The following is a 23,264-nucleotide window of genomic DNA, read 5'->3' as shown; positions in this document are numbered from 1 at the left end:
CACTATACTGTACCACCAGTGGTGTTGATATCTATACCACATCACTATACTGTACCACCAGTGGTGTTGATATCTATACCACATCACTATACTGTACCACCATCGGTGTTGATATCTATACCACATCACTATACTGTACCACCAGTGGTGTTGATACCTACAGTTTACCACATCACTATTCTGTACCACCAGTGGTGTTGATACCTACATTATACCACATCACTATTCTGTACCACCAGTGGTGTTGATTCCTATACCTCATCACTTTACTGTACCACCAGTGGTGTTGATTCCTACATTAAACCACATCACTATACTGTACCACCAGTGGTGTTGATACCTACAGTTTACCACATTACTATTCTGTACCACCATCGGTGTTGATAACTACAGTTTACCACATCACTATACTGTACCACCAGTGGTGTTGATATCTATACCACATCACTATACTGTACCACCAGCGGTGTTGATACCTACAGTTTACCACATCACTATTCTGTACCACCAGTGGTGTTGATTCCTACATTAAACCACATCACTATTCTGTAACACCATCGTTGTTGATATCTATACCACATCACTATACTGTAACACCAGTGGTGTTGATAACTACAGTTTACCACATCACTATACTGTACCACCAGTGGTGTTGATAACTACAGTTTACCACATCACTATACTGTACCACCAGTGGTGTTGATAACTACAGTTTACCACATCACTATTCTGTAACACCATCGTTGTTTATATCTATACCATATCACTATACTGTAACACCAGTGGTGTTGATATCTATACCATATCACTATACTGTAACACCAGTGGTGTTGATAACTACAGTTTACCACATCACTATACTGTACCACCAGTGGTGTTGATATCTATACCACATCACTATACTGTAACACCAGTGGTGTTGATATCTATACCATATCACTATACTGTAACACCAGTGGTGTTGATAACTACAGTTTACCACATCACTATACTGTACCACCAGTGGTGTTGATATCTATACCACATCACTATACTGTACCACCAGTGGTGTTGATATCTATACCATATCACTATACTGTAACACCAGTGGTGTTGATAACTACAGTTTACCACATCACTATACTGTACCACCAGTGGTGTTGATAACTACAGTTTACCACATCACTATTCTGTAACACCATCGTTGTTTATATCTATACCATATCACTATACTGTAACACCAGTGGTGTTGATAACTACAGTTTACCACATCACTATACTGTACCACCAGTGGTGTTGATATCTATACCATATCACTATACTGTATCCCCAGTGGTGTTTATTCCTGTACCACAACACCATACTGTACTATCTCCTCATTTCAAACCATGGTTATTACACATGCACATCATTTACAGTAATTATATATGTTAGGGAGTCTAGTTGATAGGTAATCGACTAGCCGGACTGTTCCCCGAACTCCAGTTGTAGCCATTCGTTCAATGCACAAACAAGGCTATTGAACCTGACATTGGTGTCTGTCGTTATTCCTTTATCCAACATATCATACTGAAACAATATATACTGAGTGTACAACACATTAAGAACATATTATGTTGCACCCTTTTTTGCCTTCAGAACAGCCTCAATTCGTCGGGTCATGGACTCTACAAGGTGTCAAAGCGTTTCACATCGATGCTGGCCCATGTTGACTCCAATGCTTCCCACAGTTGTGTCAAGTCAGCAAGATGTCCTTTGGGTGGTGGACCATTCTTGATCACATGGGAAACTGTCGAGTGTGAAAAACCCAATGTAACAGTATTGCTTCCGTCCCTCTCCTCACCACTACCTGGGCTCGAACCAGGGACCCTCTGCACACATCAAAAACTGATACACTCCAAGCTTCGTTACCTATTGCTCCACAAAAGCCACGGCCTGGCATGGGAAACAACTACTTCAAGGTCTCAGAGTGAGTGATGTCACCGATTGAAACGCTATTAGCGCGCACCCTGCTAACTAGCTAGCCATTTCACATGGGTTACACCAGCAGCGCTGAGGTTCTTGACATACTCAAACCGGTGCACCTGGCACGTACTACCATACCACGTTCAAAAGCACAATCTTTTGTCTTGCCCATTCACCGTCTGAATGGCACGCATGCACAATCCATGTCTCAATTGTCTCAAGCCTTAAAAATCCTTCTTTAACCTGTCTCCGCCCCTTCATCTACACTGATGGAAGTAGATTTAACAGGTGACATCAATAAGGAATCATAGCTTTCACCTGGTCAGTCTATGTAATCCTAAAGTTTTGTATACTCAGTGTAAAACCATAGTGATTATACAGCCACATAATTTACAGTGCATTACCTGGGCTGATGTTGAGGAAATGAGTAAACAGATGTGATGTCAACTGGTGCATAAGGAAGGCTCCACCAGCTGACTGTCTGGTGTGTGTCTACATGTGTGTGCGTGTGCACGTGACCTGTAGGCAGACTCTCTCTGCAGGGTGGGCATAGTGTGTTGCTGCTGACATGTCGCTGAAGGGGGGCTCAATAGGCACTATAATCTAATTCTAATAATGCAGCCTGAGTGCCTGTGGGATTTGAAAGCAGTTTTAAAATGTCTGCAGCAAATTGAGTTACAAAACCATGATGCATCTGCAAAAATCAACTGTCAATTTGACTAAGATGTTTCGTTTTTGGCTTAAGTGTCTTTATTTTAAATACTTTTTACATTTTCACCTGTTTTTTGTACATTTTCAGCCCAAATTCTCTATACCGAACTGCGTCCAGATTCAATTCCCAGGTCATTTTATACCATTTTACTTTAGAAAACCTAACTTATTTGTAAGGGTATTCCTGTGGTGAAGTAGAGGACCAAAACACAGCGTGGTTATATTGATTCATGTTTAATAAAAACGAACACTACAAAACAATAAACGTGGAAAACCAAAAACAGCCCTATCTGGTGCAAAACACAGAGACAGGAACAATCACCCACCAACACACAGTGAAACCCAGGCTACCTAAGTATGATTCTCAATCAGAGACAACTAATGACACCTGCCTCTGATTGAGAACCATACTAGGCCGAAACATAGAAATACCCCTAAAACATAGAAAAACAAACATAGACTGCCCACCCAACTCACGCCCTGACCATACTAAATAAATACAAAACAAAGGAAATAAAGGTCAGAACGTGACATTATTTGAATAAAACACATAACAGGTTGCTGTAGTTTGTCCACAAATCATGCAAATTAAAGTCTACATTAAATAATATTTATAAGGTAAAAACAGTGTCTGTGGTCTCATTACACTTTTTCAAGTTCCTTTAAAAACTTTTTTTAAAATAATGTTTTAGTCACCCATGATGCATCATCTAGAGGAGTAGTCCTAGATGAGCACAAGTTAAAGTGGAACTCCAGTCTCCTTTTCAGCTCATTCAACACCTGATCTTCTTAACAAAAGGCACATCTCAATAGGTGGTACAGGTAAGTAATGACATGGTACAAGTGGGGGGGGGGGGGGTGCTTTCCTATTTTGTTCCTCAATCAAGGGGGGAGGCTGATGACATCAGAGGCCACCATCAGACCAACTCCTTCAATGGCCTACTCCTTGAAGTTTGCAGTTGTGTCTAAAAAACACTATTTTGCTCAAAACATATTATTTCATCCTTTAGTGTGTGTAATTTACTGTATTTATGCTTGGCATATCGGTTTTCAACAGTAGAAGTTCCAAAATGGCTGGAGGATGTCTTTGTTAGTTTATTTGCTTATATGCCTTCAGAATGTGGTTCTTATTTTCAAACACCCCCTTCACCCCACTTGTCCTCATTACCAAAACGACTCAAATTGGAAAAAGTCAGAGAACCATTACTTTACCAATGTGGAGGGAGGCACGAATGGACTTTAGCGATGTGGTCAATTTTTATCTGAATCATAATGGCTGTTTCCTAATATTTGCAGATTGAGCTAAGGGTCCCTTATTACCGAAACACAAACTTCTCATTACCATGTCATTTTGGGAATGAAAACAATCCTTTTGGTAATCGAGAGCTTCTTAATTATTGACATAGCCTTGCTTTGTTCAATGTTCTCTACCTAGAGTGCATTCAGAAAATATTTTCCACATTTTGTTGTGTTACACAGTGGGATTCAAATGGATTTAACTGTCATTTGTTGTCAACGATCTACACAAAATACCATAATGTCAAAGTGGAAGAAAATATTTAACATTTGTAAAAACAAAAAACAAAAAACCAGTAACATATCTTGATTAGATAAGTATTCAACCCCCTGAGTCAATATATGTTAAAATCACCTTTGGCAGAGATTACGGCTGTAAATCTTTCTGGGTAAGTCTCTAGGAGCTTTCCACTCTGGAATGTGCAACATTTGGCCATTATTCTTTTAAAAATTCTTCAGGCTCTGTCAAATTGTTTGTTAAACAACCATTTTAAGGTATTGGCATAGATTTTCAAGCAGATTCCTCTCTGGCAACTGAGTTAGGAAGGAAGTCTGTATTTTTGTAGAGACTGGGTGTGTTGATACACCATCCAACATCCAAAGTGTAATTAATAACTTCACCATGCTGAAAGGGGTATTCAATGTCTGCTTTTTATTTTTTACTCATCTACCAAAAGGTGCTCTTGTTTGCGAGGCATTGGAAAACCTCCCTGGTCTTTGTGGTTGAATCTGTGTTTGAAATTCCCTGCTCGACTGTGAGACCTTACATATATTTGTATATGTGGGGTACAGAGATGGGGTAGTCATTAAAAAATCATGTTAAAAACTATTTTTGCACACAGAGTATGCAACTTACTTTGTGACTTGTTAAGCAAATATGTACTCCTGAACTTGTTTAGGCTTACCATAACAAAAGGGTTGAACACTTATTGACTCAAGACATTTCAGGTTTTAGTTTTTAATTCATTTGTAAAACATTCGATAAAACATAATTCCACAACCCAGATGGTTTGGGATGAGTTGGACCGCAGAGTGAAGGAAAAGCAGCTAACAAGTGCTCAGTATTCACCCCCCTTGGCATTTTTCCCATTTTGTTGCCTTACAACCTGTAATTAAAATGGATTTTGGGGGGTTTGTATAATTTGATTTACATAACATGCCTACCACTTTGAAGATGCAAAATATTTTTTTTATTGTGAAAGAAATAAGAAATAAGACAAAAAAATAAACTTGAGCGTGTATAACTATTCACCCCCCAAAAGTCAATACTTTGTAGAGCCACCTTTTGCAATAACTACAGCTGCAAGTCTCTTTAGGTATGTCTTTATAAACTTGGAACATCTAGCCACTGGGATTTTTTTCCGTTCTTCAAGGCAAAACTGCTCCAACTCCTTCAAGTTGGATGGGTTCTGCTGGTGTACAGCAATCTTTAAGTCATACCACAGATTCTCAATTGGATTGAGGTCTAGGCTTTGACTAGGCCATTCCAAGACATTTCAATGTTTCCCCTGAAACCACTCGAGTGTTGCTTTAGCAGTATGCTTAGGGTCATTGTCCTGCTGAAAGGTGAACCTCCGTCCCAGTCTCAAATCTCTGGAAGACTGAAACAGGTTTCCCTCAAGAAGTTCCCTGTATTTAGCGCCATCCATCATTCCTTCAATTCTGACTAGTTTCCCAGTCCCTGCCGATGAAAAACATCCCCACAGGGATGGTGTTCTTGGGGGGTGATGAGAGGTGTTGGGTTTGCGCCAGACATAGCGTTTTCCTTGATGGCCAAAAAGCTCAATTTTAGCCTCATCTGACCAGAGTACCTTCTTCCATATGTTTGGGGAGTCTCCCAGATGCCTTTTGGTGAACACCAAACTTGTTTGCTTATTTTTTTCTTTAAGCAATGGCTTTTTTCTGGTTACTCTTTCATAAAGCCCAGCTCTGTGGAGTGTATGGCTGAAAGTGGTCCTATGGACAGATACTCCAATCTCCGCTGTGGAGCTTTTACAGCTCCTTCAGGGTCATCTTTGGTCTCTTTGTTGCCTCTCTGATCAATGCCCTCCTTGCCTGGTCCTTGAGTTTTGGTGGGCGGCCCTCTCTTGGCAGATTTGTTGTGGTGCCATATTCTTTCCATTTTGTAATAATGGATTTAATGGTGCTCCATGGGATGTTCAAAGTTTCAGATATTTTTTTATAACCCAACCCTGATCTGTACTTCTCCACAACTTTGTCCCTGACCTGTTTGAAGAGCTCCTTGGTCTTCATGGTGCCACTTGCTTGGTGGTGCCACTTGCTTAGTGGTGTTGCAGACTCTGGGGCCTTTCAGAACTGGTGTATAATTCCTGAGATCATGTGACAGATCATGTGACACTTAGATTGCACACAGGTGGACATCTGAAGGTAATTGGTTGCACCAGATCTCATAGCAAAAGGGTGAATTCATATGCCACTTTTCCGTTTTCGTTTTTAGAATTTTTTTCAACAAGTTATTTTTTTCCATGACATGAAATCCAAATAAAAATCTATTTAAATTACAGGTTGTAATGCAACACATAGAAAAAATTCCAAAGGGGATGAATACTGTTGGAAAACCATTCTTCATGAAGCTTGTTGAGAGAATGCTAAGAGTGTGCAAAGCTGTCATCAAGGCAAAGGGTGGCTACTTTGAATAATCTAAAATCTAAAACCTTTGGACATGATTCCATATATATTATTTCATAGTTTTGATGTCTTCACTATTCTACAATGTAGAAAATAGTTTTAAAAAATGTAAAAACCTGGAATGAGTAGGTGTGTCCAAACCTTTGACTGGTACTGTAAATACACTAATAAAATAATGACTTGATAATGCTAAAACAATATTAATTAGGGGAGCAGTGTAAAAAAATGGATTTGTTTATAACTTTTTTGGACTGTTTCGGTAATGAGAATGTTTGTGTTGATCGTTGTGGGAATTGTGGTAAAATACATCATATCTAATAGAAAAAGCATAGATAAGTACAGATCCTAATCTCAGTGATCCAAGAGAAAATGACAAGAAAAATTACACTTCAGAATTTTTGCGTCAAATGTCAGTTCCGTGAGAATGACCCATGTGTGTGTGTGAGCATACTCACTGCTCTTTTTTGGAGTGTGCGCTCTAGTGTGTGTGTGCGTGTGTGTGTGTGTGTGTGTGTGTGTGTGTGTGTGTGTGTGTGTGTGTGTGCAAACTCTCTCCTCTTTCTGAGGTGTGTGCTTTAGTGTGTGTGTTGTATGTGAATGTTGTCATGATGTTGGCCTGTTGGGGGAGGTTTATGACCCCTATAAATACCTTTCCCCTTTTCTCTCTCTCTACTTTATAGAGTTGACTCTTGTAAAGACTTTGTAACATAGAGAGTCTAGTAACATCCAAAAGGTGGGAAACGGAACCATATTTCGGCAATCCAACCAGTTGAAAATATGCGTTGGTACTTAATGAATATGATCTCAGATCAGTTGTTGTCTGAGATATTACTACTAATGACAGGATGACATAAACTGTACCTTGGAAAGTCCACACATTCTAGTTATCAGATTAAATGCTTAAATGCTTAAATTATTAACTATTTGTGGAAAGATTAAATGTAATTTTAGCTTCTTAAATGAGAGAACGGTGTGTCATAGAGAAACTCTGCTCACTCAGAGGCCCCGCCCAAGTGAACAGACATTGGTTGTAAACTATGAAACATACAAGAAAATTCAACTTTCTGTTCCGAGGACGTGAGGATGACAGTCCTACGTTAAAAGGGCTCAGAAAATAACCTAACGAAATTAGCATCGTGTTCAATGTGAAGGTGACTAATCGACACACCGAAAGGATGAATTTCGACTATAACTGCAAGAATATAGCACGATCTTAAAAGTATGGAAACTTGGTATGAACTTTGAACTCTCATTCACTCCAGAAGTGATACCTCCTAGCCGTTGAGTTAGCAGCAGCCACTGTTGATTGTGGGCTAGGAAAGGACAGACGACGTATGCAGTCTAACACACACAACGATACTACAACGTATCCAGTTTACCACCAAAGACATTCTTCAGAGGACAAGAGATTCCTGCTGGGGAAACCTATTGAAGAGTAAATATTCCTTGCATTTTCCTTTTCCAAATGGGAGGTTATTTAGAATGCATAAGATTCTGTATTTACGATAGCATAGCTTTTCCCTTTGTTACTCAGTCTTCCCGCTCTTTCATTCAAAACCCAACCCCCTTTCTTTGTGTAACCAGCTGTCATATCTGTTCTGTCCGCTAGGGACGTTTTCCTTTATGACATAATTTGTAATCAATGTATGATCAATTCTGTGTAGATGTAATTCTGTGTGATTATTTAGGTATTTAGTAAATAAATAATTAAACCAAATTTTGCATTGCTGATTCAACTTGTTAGCCAGGGTTCGTGAAGAATTTACAACTTTCAGATGAGAATGAATAAAGTGACGATTAAATATTGACTGCTACTGATGTAAAAGATTACTAGGTCTTTAAGAGTTTATTTGGAAGATAACAGCTCTATAAACATTATTTTGTGGTGCCCCGACTTTCTAGTTAATTACATTTACCTGATTAGCTTAATCAGGTAATATTAATTACAGAGAAATTATTTATAGAATAGCATGTCATATCACTTAATCCGGCATAGCCAAAGACACGACAATGTATACAGTGTGTATGTATAAACTGTGTGTGTGTGCATACTCGCTCCTCTTTTTGAGGTGTGTGCTTTAGTGTGTGTGTTGTATGTGTATGTATACACTGTGTATGTATAAACTGTGTGTGTGCACACATGCTTGACTGCCGCCAGCTTACTCCATTACACTGCTTTGTTTATGATATTTCATTACTGAAAGGGATTCCCTGACATTGATTTGATTAAAAATGCTGACAGACAGATACGATTCACTCCACACTCTTAGAAAAAAAGGTGCTATCTAGAACCTTAAAGGGTTCTTCGACAGTCCCCATAGGAGAACCCTTTGAAGAGCCCTTTTTGGTTTCAGGTAGAACCCCTTTGGTTCCAGTTAGAACCCTTTTGGTTCCTTGTAGAACTCTTTCCACAGAGGGTTCTACATGGAACCCAAAAGTGTTCTACCTGGAACCAAAAAGGATTCTATCCAGAACCAAAAAGTGTTATCCTATGGGGACAGCTGAAGAACCCTTTTGGAACCCTTTTTTTCACAAGCACAGTGATTGGAGCATTGATTGGCTGAGGACTGAATCAACTGACACATAAACACAGTCAAGGTGAACGACTCAGTGAAGAACTACTTCAGTGAAAGTGTGTGTGTGTGTGTGTGTGTGTCATCTGGCCTTGCCAATGTGTCATCATTTTGTTGCTCAATTATGTGAGTGTCTCGGTGACGGTGTAGGGTGACAACCCTTGATCAGTGTGTTTGGGAGAAAAAGGCAGTGATTATGAGAGTGCCTGCGTGTGTGTGCGCGTGTATGAGAGTGGCCGTGTGTGGGCGCAGGGTGGTAGTCCTTGCTGGTGAACACAGTGACTCAGTCTGAGAGTGAGTTATGAAACTGACACGCCATCTTGCCTTTAATGCTGACAGGAGAATATTATTATCAGATTGCTGTGTGTGTGTTGGCATGTGGACAACACTGCTACTGTCTATATCATTACCACTAACGACAGATAGAAGAAATAAAGCACAGTTATCTATTACAGAGCACCGTGCTTCACATTTGCTTTGAAGAATCAATTGGATTTACTAACTGATATTGAGGGTGAACAAATAAAGTGTGACTTAAACCAGCAACCATTTGGTAGACTGAAGGCACTTCCATCTGTGACATAAAGCTTCAGACAGACCACACCTTTCCCCACTTATCCCCCGATTGTACAGGCCTTTCTTCGTTGAATCAGAGGAATCAGGTTAGTGTCGGGCTGGAGAAAGAACTTGATGACCACTGCTTAGTTCTTAGCCCAGGCTGTCAGTCATGGTAACCCATGCAGGGTCCTACAGGTGGTGGGGTTAATAACTAAGCTGGAGTAATGAGGCATGGCCTACCCTCTCATGACAGGTGTATGTACCATTAGAGGGTGGAGCAGAGGGAAGAAATGTATTCAGGAACAGGCCATCCACCCGCATCTTTCTCTGTCTGACAGACTGGCTTTTACACTTTCACCCACAGCCTCCCCATACGCTCTCTTTGTACCATCTGGAGCTCTGGTGCTCAGCTGTTTCCCGGCCAAACTCTCTCACACACCAGCCCGCTACAAGTTTAGCCTGCCTCCCACGTGTCAACTAGCCTCACCACAGCTGTCACCACCAGCACCAGCCAACCAGAACAGAGACCCCACGTTCATATCCAGCTCTGCATCGCTCGTTTGCAGCAGGGCCTCTGAAATAAAAAGACAGATGATGCTCAAGCGCTTCTTCCCATGTCAGTGGGAGTTGTCAGGTCGCCGCCAGAGTCCGAGCTGCATGGGCAGCTGCTGCAGATCTATGGTTATTCGTTTGGCATGGCCGCCATGCTCTGTCACCCCCCTCTCTTCCTCCTCTCTTGCGCCTCTCTTGCTCCTCTCTTCCTCCTCTCTTTCTCCTCTCTTCCTCTTCTCTTCCTGGCTCGTCGCTCTGCTCTGGTCATGTGTTCCCTTGTTGTTGCTGTGGAGGCTCCTAAAGCTGCAGCAGTTACTCTTCATCAGAAAAGATGATGTATGTCGAGTAGCTGTTGTGTTGATTTGCTTTCCTTGCATCTTGTAGCTGACTAAAAATAGCTTTCAAATGCTGTTGTTCAAGGAATATTGTGCTGATTTGAAATATATGACCTCAGAATAAGACTCTTATCTGATCTGATGTTTGTGTGTGTATGTAAGTAAGCATTTCACTGTAAGGTTGTTGTATTGTGACAAATAAACCTGTTTGCACCTGGCGCACGTGACAAATAAACTTTTGATTTGATGTGTGATGCCGTATTCATATGATATGTGTGTTTTTATTAGTGCATATCTATGTGTGTTTGTGTCTTTTAGCCACACAGAGGAAACCTGGGACACTCTGTGCCCCTAGAGAGAAAGAGACGGAGAGATACCCGCTAATTATCAAAATCCAGAAAAGAGACGTTAAATTCTACAATCACCTAAAAGGAAGCGATTCCCAAACCTTTCATAACAAAGCCATCACCTACAGAGAGATGAACCTGGAGAAGAGTCCCATAAGCAAGCTGGTCCTGGGGCTCTGTTCACAAACACAAACAGACCCCACAGAGCCACAGGACAGAAACACAATTAGACCCAACCAAATCATGAGAAATGGGGGAGTGAGCTAAGATAAATACTTGACACATTGGAAAGAATTAACAAAAAAACAGAGCAAACTAGAATGCTATTTGGCCCTGAACAGAGAGTACACAGTGGCAGAATACCACTGTGACTGACCCAAACTTAAGGAAAACTTTGACTATGTACAGACTCAGTGAGCTATTGCTATTGAGAAAGGCCGCCGTAGGCTGACCTGGCTCTCAAGAGAAGACAGGCTATGTGCTCACTGCCCACAAAATGAGGTAGAAACTGAGCTGCACTTCCTAACCTCCTGCCAAATGTATGACCATATTAGAGACACATATTTCTCTCAGATTACACAGATCCACAAAGAATTCGAAAACAAAACCAATTTTGATCAACTCCCATATCTACTGGGTGAAATACCACAGTGTGCCATCACAGCAGCAAGATTTGTGACCTGTTGCCACAAGAAAAGGTCAACCAGTGAAGAACAAACACCATTGTAAATACAACCCGTATTTATGCTTATTTATTTTCCCTTTTGTACTTTAACCATTTGCACATATTTACAACACTGTATATAGACATAATATGACATTTGTAATGTCTTTATGCTTTTTTAACTTCTGTGAGTGTAATGTTTACTGTTCATTTCATTGTATATTTCACTTTGGTTTACTTCACTTGCTTTGGCAACATCAACATGTGTTCCCCATGCCAATAAAGCCCCTTGAATTGAATTGAAATTAGATCTAGCCTGGTAGGCTGACTAACTGTGTGTCTCACACCTCAGCTGTGTCAGCCCCACAAGGTCAGCCTGGAAGACACTCAGACTGGCTGGAGGCCAGGGGGTCACACTACAGGAAACACTAACAGGGTCATTATGGGGTCAGACAGACCTGACTTCATCTGTCAGCTTTAATCTCTGAAACTCTTTATTTATCCAGATGGAATAGGTGTAAATGGTGTGGCGGCAATCAGGTGGAAGCAGGTGCTAACAGCTACTCAGTCAGCTGAGAGCCCTGTAGAGGAGTCAGGCAGGGCAGACAGACCTGACTAACAGCTACTCAGTCAGCTGAGAGCCCTGTAGAGGAGTCGGGCAGGGCAGACAGACCTGACTAACAGCTATTCAGTCAGCTGAGAGCCCTGTAGAGGAGTCAGGCAGGGCAGACAGACCTGACTAACAGCTACACAGTCAGCTGAGAGTCCTGTAGAGGAGTCGGGCAGGGCAGACAGACCTGACTAACAGCTACTCAGTCAGCTGAGAGCCCTGTAGAGGAGTCAGGCAGGGCAGACAGACCTGACTAACAGCTACTCAGTCAGCTGAGAGCCCTGTAGAGGAGTCAGGCAGGGCAGACAGACCTGATTAACAGCTACTCAGTCAGCTGAGAGCCCTGTAGAGGAGTCAGGCAGGGCAGACAGACCTGACTAACAGCTACTCAGTCAGCTGAGAGCCCTGTAGAGGAGTCGGGCAGGGCAGACAGACCTGACTAACAGCTACTCAGTCAGCTGAGAGCCCTGTAGAGGAGTCGGGCAGGGCAGACAGACAGACCTGACTAACAGCTACTCAGTCAGCTGAGAGCCCTGTAGAGGAGTCACAGACAGACCTGACTCAGCTACTCAGTCAGCTGAGAGCCCTGTAGAGGAGTCGGGCAGGGCAGACAGACAGACCTGACTAACAGCTACTCAGTCAGCTGAGAGCCCTGTAGAGGAGTCGGGCAGGGCAGACAGACCTGACTAACAGCTACTCAGTCAGCTGAGAGCCCTGTAGAGGAGTCAGGCAGGGCAGACAGACCTGACTAACAGCTACTCAGTCAGCTGAGAGCCCTGTAGAGGAGTCAGGCAGGGCAGACAGACCTGATTAACAGCTACTCAGTCAGCTGAGAGCCCTGTAGAGGAGTCATGCAGGGCAGACAGACCTGACTAACAGCTACTCAGTCAGCTGAGAGCCCTGTAGAGGAGTCAGGCAGGGCAGACAGACCTGACTAACAGCTACTCAGTCAGCTGAGAGCCCTGTAGAGGAGTCAGGCAGGGCAGACAGACAGGAGGAGGCAGCGTGTTGGAATGTCCTCTCTTTAAAGCTAACACTACTCTACTGGTGGGTCGCTGGACATCAAGTAGCTCAGTGTATTAACTGACTGGTTTAATTCAATACTTCTACAGTCTGCAGATACAGCATTACACACACACACTGTACACACACTCAGTGTACACACACAGAGAAGCAAACCCCCCAGAGAGAGAGAAAAGGGGGAGACAAGGCCACAGACTCTGATAAAGAGAGCGAGCGCCCAGAGACCGCTGCTGTATTTAAACTCCATTACCACCAATGTCTCACTAATTAAACCTGTGTTTTAATTAGGATTTGGACAGCCAGGAAAAGAGGAGGGATAAAACAATTCATTATTCCAACATAATGTTGGGAATGTACTTGTAGGTTCTCTCAATCCCTTTGTCACCCCCAGGAAGGATTCACAGTGTGTGTGTGTGTGTGTGTGTGTGTGTGTGTGTGTGTGTGTGTGTGTGTGTGTGTGTGTGTGTGTGTGTGTGTGTTCTTATTTGCGGGTGTATGTTGAGTAGCAATGTCCTGTGGTCAGTCAGTGAAGTGATGCTCTTCTCTCTAACACAGTTAGACAGTAATGATTAGCCTACTGTTTTATGACTGTTTAGTGTTACAGCCAAAGTCACACCTGATCCCCCTGACCATGCTTTTCCCTCTCCCTCTCTATTGGCAGTGTGAAGGAACTTGCATGTATTTACATTGCCAAAACAAATTCAAACGATTTATCGCTCCTCGTTTCTTCTTCTTCTCTTTCTCTCTCTCTCTCTCTCTCTCTCTCTCTCTCTCTCTCTCTCTCTCTATCTATCTCTCTCTCTATCTCTCTCTCTCTATCTCCCTCCCTCCCTCCCTCCCTCTCTCTCTCTCTCTCTCTCTGTTTTAGCGGCAGATGGAGTGCCAGTAAAGGATGGGGAACAGGTAAGCCTGACATTCAGGACTTTAACTATCACTCTTAATTCACACAGCTCAGCCACCCTGTTACACCCAATGGCTCCAGCAGTGGGGTTCTCACTTCCACAAATGGGGATCTTGATCCAAGATGGTGACCAACTTCAACTTTAACTCTACTACTGAAGCCATGAGTGCTACTGCATCTGCTTATAGAGTAGCTAGCTAGCGTACATGTTGCTGTTGGTTTGCTAACTTCCTCTACACTCAAAATGGCGTCTGTAGCTGGAAGGAGGACCAACCACTGTGGTTGGCTCATTGCTGTTGCTATGACGTCTGCTGCTTCTCTGTCACGCCTCAGTGCTGGCTCACTGTAGAACAGTAGGGGCATCACCCACCTCTCCTCCTCTCACTCCATCCCTCACTCCTCTCTTCTCAGATCCTTTCCTCTCCACTTCTCCTTTCAAGTCCTCTCTCCTCTCCTTCCTTTTGAGATACTGTTACTAAAATGATCTTCAGCACTTCTTGGATAATTTTGTGGCAGGAGAAAGAGGACCATTTAAATTGAAACTGAATGTACTGTACTTTGGATTGATTATGTATTTCTCCTGACACACTTGCCCTTCAAAAATGTAATTAAAAAAAGAGTGGGAGAGAGGAGAGAGAAACATCTGTGTCAGCAGACAGACAGACAGACAGACAGACAGACAGACAGACAGACAGACAGACAGACAGACAGACAGACAGACAGACAGACAGACAGACAGACAGACAGACAGACAGACAGAGTGTAACAATAAGAGAGAGAACATGAGAGCTAGGTTTTCTGGAGACTGAACACATCTGTAAGGGGACATGGCACCCGTAGCGTCCTGCTGGTTCTAAGGCCCCGGCTCTTGTATTGTCAGGAACAATTCAGCTGATACAGGACTCAGAGGTGGTGTGACAGACGCTGGTGCTTATCTAGACTGTCACCATCCCCCTTCTGTTAGCCTGCTCCTCAGCCCCCTATCTCTGTCTGTCTGTCTGTCTGTCTGTCTGTCTGTCTGTCTGTCTGTCTGTCTGTCTGTCTGTCTGTCTGTCTGTCTGTCTGTCTGTCTGTCTGCTGACATCAGTTACAACTTACATCAGTTATAACACGCGCACACACACACACACACACACACACACACACACACACACACACACACACACATACATACACACACACATCGCACGCACACACATGAACACATGTGCACACATTCATACACACACGTGCCTACACGCTTGCACACAGACACTTCTGTATCAGCCCCCCTCAACCCCCACTGGCATGGATAGTGCTCAGTGTTTGGTGTGTCAGATGTAACCAGAACAGAAGAGGAAATGAGAAGAGAGAGAGAATCATTCAGTCATAACATATTCACTCTGCTATACTATGGAACTGATCTGGCTTTCAACTCCTCCCTTCTCTCTGTCGTTCTGGTCTTTGACTCTTCTCCTCTATCTTTCTGTTCTTTGAATCTTCTCCTCTCCATCTTTCTGGTCTTTGACTCCTCTCTATCTTTATGTTCTTTGACTCTTCTCCTCCTCTGTCTTTCTGGGCTTTGACTCCTCTCTATTTTTCTGGTCTCTGACTCTTCTCCTCCACTGCCTTTCTGGACTTTGACTTCTCTCTCCTCCTCTATCTGTCTGGGCTTTGACTCCTCTCCTCCTCTATCTTTCTGGGCTTTGACTCCTCTCCTCCTCTATCGTTCTGGGCTTTGTCTCCTCTCCTCCTCTATCTTTCTGGGCTTTGACTCCTCTCCTCCTCTATCTTTCTGGGCTTTGACTCCTCTCCTCTATCTTTCTGGGCTTTGACTCCTCTCCTCCTCTATCGTTCTGGGCTTTGACTCCTCTCCTCCTCTATCTTTCTGGTCTTTGACTCCTCTCCTCCTCTATCTTTCTGGTCTTTGTCTCTCCTTCTCCATCTTTCTGGTCTTTGTCTCTCCTCCTCTATCTCTCTGGTCTTTGCTCTCCTCCTCTATCTTTCTGGTCTGGTCTTTATGGTCTTTGTCTCTCCTCCTCTATCTTTCTGGTCTTTGTCTCCTCCTCTCTCTCTCTGGTCTTTGCCTCTCCTCCTCTATCTTTCTGGTCTTTGACTCTTTCTGTCTTTATGGTCTTTGTCTCTCCTCCTCTATCTTTCTGGTCTGGTCTTTGCCTCTCCTCCTCTATCTTTCTGGTCTTTGACTCCTTTCTGTCTTTATGGTCTTTGTCTCTCCTCCTCTATCTTTCTGGTCTTTGTCTCCTCTCCTCTCTCTTTCTGGTCTGTCTCTCCTCCTCTATCTTTTTGGTCTTTGCCTCCTCTCCTCTCTCTCTGGTCTTTGCCTCTCCTCCTCTATCTTTCTGGTCTTTGACTCCTTTCTGTCTTTATGGTCTTTGTCTCTCCTCCTCTATCTTTCTGGTCTTTGTCTCCTCTCCTCTCTCTCTGGTCTTTGCCTCTCCTCCTCTATCTTTCTGGTCTTTGACTCCTTTCTGTCTTTATGGTCTTTGTCTCTCCTCCTCTATCTTTCTGGTCTTTGTCTCCTCTCCTCTCTCTCTGGTCTTTGCCTCTCCTCCTCTATCTTTCTGGTCTTTGACTCCTTTCTGTCTTTATGGTCTTTGTCTCTCCTCCTCTATCTTTCTGGTCTTTGTCTCCTCTCCTCTCTCTTTCTGGTCTGTCTCTCCTCCTCTATCTTTTTGGTCTTTGACTCTTCTCTTCCTCTATCTTTTTGGCCTTTGAGTCTTCTCCTCTGTCTTTCTGGTAAAACCTTGTATTGGTCTCTTTGCGATCTTCTCCCTCTTTCCCTCTCCTATCCTTCTTTCTATTTCTGCATGTTGGTTATACTACTCTACCCCTGTCACTATCACTTCTCTCCTCCTCCTCTTTGTCTCCTTCCATTTCTTCCATGCATGTGTACGTCTTTCTCTCCTTGTCTCTTGTTCCTACTCTCTTATTCTCTCCTGCTCCTTCTTTCCCCATCCCTCTCTCCTCCTATTTTTCTCCTTCAGCATGGATGTTCAGACTTTTCATGGGAAAGAATCAATGTAAGTGTTGTGACATCATTCCTTCATCTACCTTTATTTCTCTATCTTGTTTCTCTATTTGTTTTGATTTACTTGATTTAACTCACCTTAGGTAACCTACTACTTCGTCCCCTCACTTCCCCTCCCATCTAACTCTCTCTATACACTCTCTCAATGTAGTAGTGCACTGTGCACTGTAGTGACCACAGCAAACAATCAACCAGTGTGAATGTGCACTATGTTTTTATTGATTATAAAAAACAACACTCCCCATAATGCACTTCAGCACGAAGTTGTTCGAACAACGACCTTGGGAAATTAAGATTTTTTTTGTCAAATGATGACATTGTTTCTTTTTGCCGCTGTATTAACCCAATATCTACCTAACTTCTCCTCTCACCTACCCTCTGAACTCTGTGTGCTTCTCTGGCACACATCTCTTCCTCCATCTCTCTGTCATCTTCTTCCCTCGCTCCTCTAGCTGTCTATGGAAGACACCACGTCCATCCTGCCTCGTCTGAAGAGGAACAACTCCAATAACTATGGGATCGGTGCTCTGGCTAAGTCCTCACTGACAGGTGTGTCAGGTGTGTGTCTGTCCTGTAACTGGTAAACTGACCCCATGTCAGCTCCCGCCTGGACAGGCGCTGGAGCCAACATGGCCCCAGAGTGGGTTCCCCTGATTCACTTCCTCTCACCATAATGATAATACTCGTCAATGGCTGACCCCCCAGTCATTGGTGGAATAACACTTAAACCCAACGACAACCCTATAAAAAAATACACTACCCACAATACATTGTTATGTGGCTTGTTGAGTTAACAAGAGGTGAGTGGGAGGTGTAGTTGTTTGTCTGTTAAGTGGTTGTTAAGCAGCGTTGAACTACTCTAGTGTCTGTGTGATGTGTCTACTGTCTCTGAGTGTAGTCTGAGTTTGTGTCTGTGTGTTACAGTGTGTATAACTGTGTAATGTGCATTGTGCACTGCGCAGTGTGGTGCAGTTGTAATGTACAGTGAAGTCTATTGGAATGTAGTGAACTGCCAACTCATCATATATTGACTTGGACACATTAATTACTGAGCAAAGCCATAATGTAACCAGCAGACAGAATACAGACCGTCATGGCGGAACATGATTTCTAAAGTAGAGTGTCTTCCGCAGTGCACTGTATGCATCAGCTGAGGATGTCTTAACAGACACGGCAGGGGGAGTGGGGTTTCTGCTTAGCCAGCGCAGGCAGCTTAGCAGAGGTGTGAAAGCTATCATGTCAACAAGCCAACCTCTCATTACTGACACCCCTCTGGCCATCTCACCCCAATTAACCTCCTCTGTCCCATGATGCACCTCTCCCAGAGCAGACGTATCCATTTGCTCCTCCCTGTCCCCCATCATCCTCCTCGGTTCCACGCGTCATCTCATCTACATTATAAGCATCTCCTCCCTATTCATTTAGCCATGAATCTAAAGCATGTTCATTAAGCCGCTCATTTAACCACTCATCCAGAGGCCCTTATCAGCACCAGCTAAATACTGACAGGATCAGACAGACATAAATGTGGAATAATAACATAATATCTCATCTGTTTCCTTCCCCCTCTCTCTCCAACCTGATGCCTGTCTCCTAACTCCCCCAAACTCCACATTCACCCCTTCTCTAAATCCCTTAATATCCCTCCAACCCTCCCTTAATCCACTGTCACCCTTCTAACCCTCCCCAATACCCGCATCAATCCCTACATCCCTCTTCACTTCTCCCCCTCCCTCCCCAGGTGTGAATCGCTCCATGAAGGACAAGGTGACCAAGCCTACATCCATGGCCCAAGGCCGGATGGCACACATGATCGAGTGGCAGAACTGGGACATGTCTGTGGTGGGCCCGGGGGGCGTGTCCGTCCCACGCAAGTCCACGGCAGAGCAGGAGATGGAGAGACGGTTGGAGAGCGACGCCTACAGCGACCTCAGCGATGGGGAGAAGGAGGCTCGCTTCACCGCAGGTCAGAGGGGGAGGGGAATTTGTCACTGTGAGAGGAGACAGAAGCAATATGAGTGGTTGATGCTGATCTATACAACCAGGGTGGTGTTCAGAGGAAACCCTCACAAAATCAAGCCTTTTGGAAAAAGGGTTCTCATGTGTTGAACGCCACATCATAACCAGACTGTTTATAGGTAACACCAGCCAAATATGTCAATATTGGCCTAGGCAGAGCATAACCATAGATAGTAAATATAATACATATTAAATCTTTATTTAAATTAGCCATAGATATTACATCATTAAGGCGCTGAGGGAAGGCAGCAGCCAACTGAGCCGTTACAATGACCCTGACTTACCCTCTGCACTCCAGGTATCCTGCAGCAGTTTGCCATCTCCCAGGCAACGCTCATGGCCTGGACCTCCATGGATGGAGAGAGCCTGAGGTCAGGGTCCAACCAGGGCAGTGTGGCCCACCTCAGCGAGGTTAACCAGGAGAGTATCACCAGCCGAGGTAAGGGACTACAAATATGGCCTCTAAACCAGCATGTATCAGCCGATATAAGGGACTACAAATATGGCCTCTAAACCAGCATGTATCACAAATATGGCCTCTAAACAACCATATGTCAGTTGAGGTAAAGGACTATAAATATGGCCTCTAAACAACCACATGTCAGTTGAGGTAAAGGACTATAAATATGGCCTCTAAACGAGCATGTCAGTTGAGGTAAAGGACTATAAATATGGCCTCTAAACGAGCATGTCAGTTGAGGTAAAGGACTATAAATATGGCCTCTAAACGAGCATGTCAGTCGAGGTAAGGGACTATAAATATAGCCTCTAAACAACCATGTCAGTTGAGGTAAAGGACTATAAATATGGCCTCTAAACGAGCATGTCAGTAGAGGTAAAGGACTATAAATATAGCCTCTAAACAACCATATGTCAGTTGAGGTAAAGGACTATAAATATGGCCTCTAAACGAGCATGTCAGTCGAGGTAAGGGACTATAAATATAGCCTCTAAACAACCATATGTCAGTTGAGGTAAAGGACTATAAATATGGCCTCTAAACGAGCATGTCAGTTGAGGTAAGGGACTATAAATATAGCCTCTAAACAACCATATGTCAGTTGAGGTAAAGGACTATAAATATGGCATCTAAACCAGCATGTATCAGCCGAGGTAAGGGACTGTAAATATGCTTGACAAACTTCTGTAGCACCAATCAACTAGGGCAACCCAGTTTAAGGGATAGTTTAAGGAGCTAGATAGGAACCTGCACTGCGGAACCTTGTCTAAAATGTGCAGACAAACACGTTTATGCACAGGCTTGAGATCAGGCAAAGCTGGAGTGTAGTGTGTGGGCTACATTATGCGCCATTTTGCTCAGTAACGAAGGCATCTTATTCCGTCTCAGCCTGGAGGGTTAACTCTGTGCTAATTTCAGATTCGCAAACACAGCCCGGGGGAATGCAAGACCAGGGATTTCAACTGTATAAATAGTCCACTTGGTCATTATTATTCCACATCGCTGTGCTGTCTGTTACAGTGCTCCTGTATTTCTCCTTCTCATGCAAAGAGGCGTTCAGACATGGAGACATGTTGAAATCATAATGTGGTTTTCTCCCTGTGGTTTGTTATTGAGAGATAACAAATGGCCTTGAGGCTGTGTGATGATCATTAGTTGAATCACAACGTCATGTAATTATATTGCCTGAAGTCAAATAACCGTAGAATGTTAGTATTAAACATGATTTGGCTGTCTCTGGATGTATTTTGACAGTTTTGAGTCATCATTAAAGTGATATAATGTGAGGTTGCCGGCATGATGCTTGCTAACTCTTAGCACCGCCATATCAACTCAGATCATATATATACACCATTCCTCTATCTGAAACTTGTTAGGCCAATGTCACAAAGACGTGTCTGCGTGTGATTTACCTCATTCTTTTGTGTTTGACAGCTTTTTTGTATATAACGGCATTGGCAACACACAAACTGATATATTCTTCCATTTACTTTCCTCCTTCGCACAAAATGGCTACCATACGTCAAAAGTTTTAATGTTGTTATCAGTCAGTGGGGGATATTAGTCGCCTTGTTCATCCGTAACAAAACCAGATTGGAATATGAGATGGCAAAAACTACCATGACTCACTCTTATTCATATCAGCCATGCTATTGGCTGAATTATATTTCATTTTAATGCAGGGCAGACAGACTCCCCAATGGCTATACAGAGTCATAATGCTGATGTATTGGACTACTCGGTGTAGCTACACTTGATGTCTGTCTGGGGATTGTTCAAGTAAAGTCATTTTCTCAATTATAAATTTGGGTCTGAGAGGGTTGGGGTGTCCCCCAGGGATATCACACGATTCTACTCCAGGTTTCCTATTTTGGGAAAAGGCTGATGTCAGCATTGTAGATTTATTTGCAGTTTGATGTCCATGAGGTCCAATGTAGTGCATCCGTCAAGGACAACCAACCGTTTATCCCGCCTCTTCACTCTTCTATTTTCTCATTCTTTTCATCCTCTCAGACCAGATATTGCACCACTCCTCTGCGGACATGTGGCCCAACACCTATGTCGCCCAGGGCCTCTACTGCCTCTCCTCCTCTGACGCCTGGGAGCCAATCAGCAACGAGCCCTCCGGAGTGGCCTCTCCCGCTGCTGGCTCCTACGTGATGCAGCAGGGCGGGACTTCCTGTGATGGGTATGATGGGAACGCGTTGCAGCAGCAGCAGCAGCAGCAGTTCAACCTACAGCAGCAGAGTCAGCTCCAGCAGCTGCAGCAGCTACAACAGATACAGCACTACCAGCAACAGCAGCTCCTGTATCAGCAACAACAGGTGAAGAAAAACAACAGTCTAAAATGAGAGGAAAGCATTAACAATTTATTTCAATGGATAGACAATATTCATTCATGGTGTAGTCGGCCAGCTGACATTTTGTTTTTTAGTGTGTTTTTCTCTTTTTTCTCTGGGGTACTTTGATCGAGACAAGAATACTGAATTCGGCCTTTGATATGGTAATATCGTCAGAGATTCATTATTGTATCTCGCTTCTTAGTACAACACAATTACCCTGTCCCTTTCAATTTAACATTACGCTCAAAGGAAGAAACCCTTAACCACAGATTTAGGATCATATTTCCAGATTCTTTACCATTAGGGGGGATAAACAAATATTTGATCCTGTATCAGTGGTGAAGGGGAACCTCTACCTACCTAAGTCTCCTCATTGTCTCGTCCTTCTCTCAACAGTCTCTGGAGCAAAGGCTGCACAGCGCCAACCACTCTTTGCAAGCCACGCCCAACAGCACCATCCATAGCCTGGCCCCTGCCACCCACGCCCCATTGGTGGACCTGTGGGGGGCGGGCCAGACAGGGTCCTATCACACTGATATTGGAGGGTACAACATAGGCGTGGCAGCGGTGGTGGAGGCGGCTCTGAATGTTCCGTCTGGGGATGAGGGGGCAGGGACAGAACATTCCCCTCTGCTGGAGCAGCAAGAGGAGGAAGATGAACTGAAGGTGAGGTCATATCAGGTCACAGTTTAAAAAAAAAGATCTATCTGGACTTTGCCTATCGGATAGGATTAAATGCATAGAAATAAAATAAATAGAACGAGAGTCCACATTTAAGACAAGGATTCATCCATTCTATTCATTATATTTCTATGCATTTAATCCAGATCGATGATTTTTGAAAACTGCAGAGAGGTATATCCTTGATGCTTTAATATACAGTACCAGTCAAAAGTTTGGACACACCTACTCATTCCAGGGGTTTTCTTTATTTTTACTATTTTCTACATTGTAGAATAATAGTGAAGACATCAAAATGATGAAATAACACATATGGAATCATGTAGTAACCAAAAACGTGTTAAACAAATCAAAATATATTTTAAATGTCAGATTCTTCAAAGTAGCCACCTTTTGCCTTGTTGACAGCTTTGCACACTCTTGGCATTCTCTCAACAAGCTTCATGAGGTAGTCACCTGGAATGCATTTCAATTAACAGGTGTGCCTTGTTAAAAGTTCATTTGTGGAAATTCTTTCCTTCTTAATGCATTTGAGCCAATCAGTTGTGTTGGGACAAGGTAGGGTGGGTAT

General features: G+C 43.3%; 1 protein-coding gene across 1 annotated transcript in view; it reads left to right on the top strand.

The window, feature by feature from the left end:
* LOC115124358 (uncharacterized) overlaps positions 1 to 23,264 on the top strand; it is a 72,812-nt gene that overhangs the window by 41,392 nt on the left and 8,156 nt on the right. Inside the window, exons 2-7 of the mRNA XM_065027112.1 lie at positions 14,131 to 14,165; positions 17,644 to 17,749; positions 18,933 to 19,157; positions 19,509 to 19,649; positions 21,684 to 21,994; positions 22,409 to 22,678. Coding sequence (XP_064883184.1) covers positions 14,131 to 14,165; positions 17,644 to 17,749; positions 18,933 to 19,157; positions 19,509 to 19,649; positions 21,684 to 21,994; positions 22,409 to 22,678 — 1,088 coding nt within the window. The remainder of the gene's footprint in view (positions 1 to 14,130; positions 14,166 to 17,643; positions 17,750 to 18,932; positions 19,158 to 19,508; positions 19,650 to 21,683; positions 21,995 to 22,408; positions 22,679 to 23,264) is intronic.

This window comes from Oncorhynchus nerka, linkage group LG14, assembly GCF_034236695.1.
Source record: "Oncorhynchus nerka isolate Pitt River linkage group LG14, Oner_Uvic_2.0, whole genome shotgun sequence".
NCBI lineage: Eukaryota > Metazoa > Chordata > Actinopteri > Salmoniformes > Salmonidae > Oncorhynchus > Oncorhynchus nerka.
Note: the sequence above shows the minus strand (reverse complement) of the source record. Positions and strands in the feature narration are given on the sequence as shown.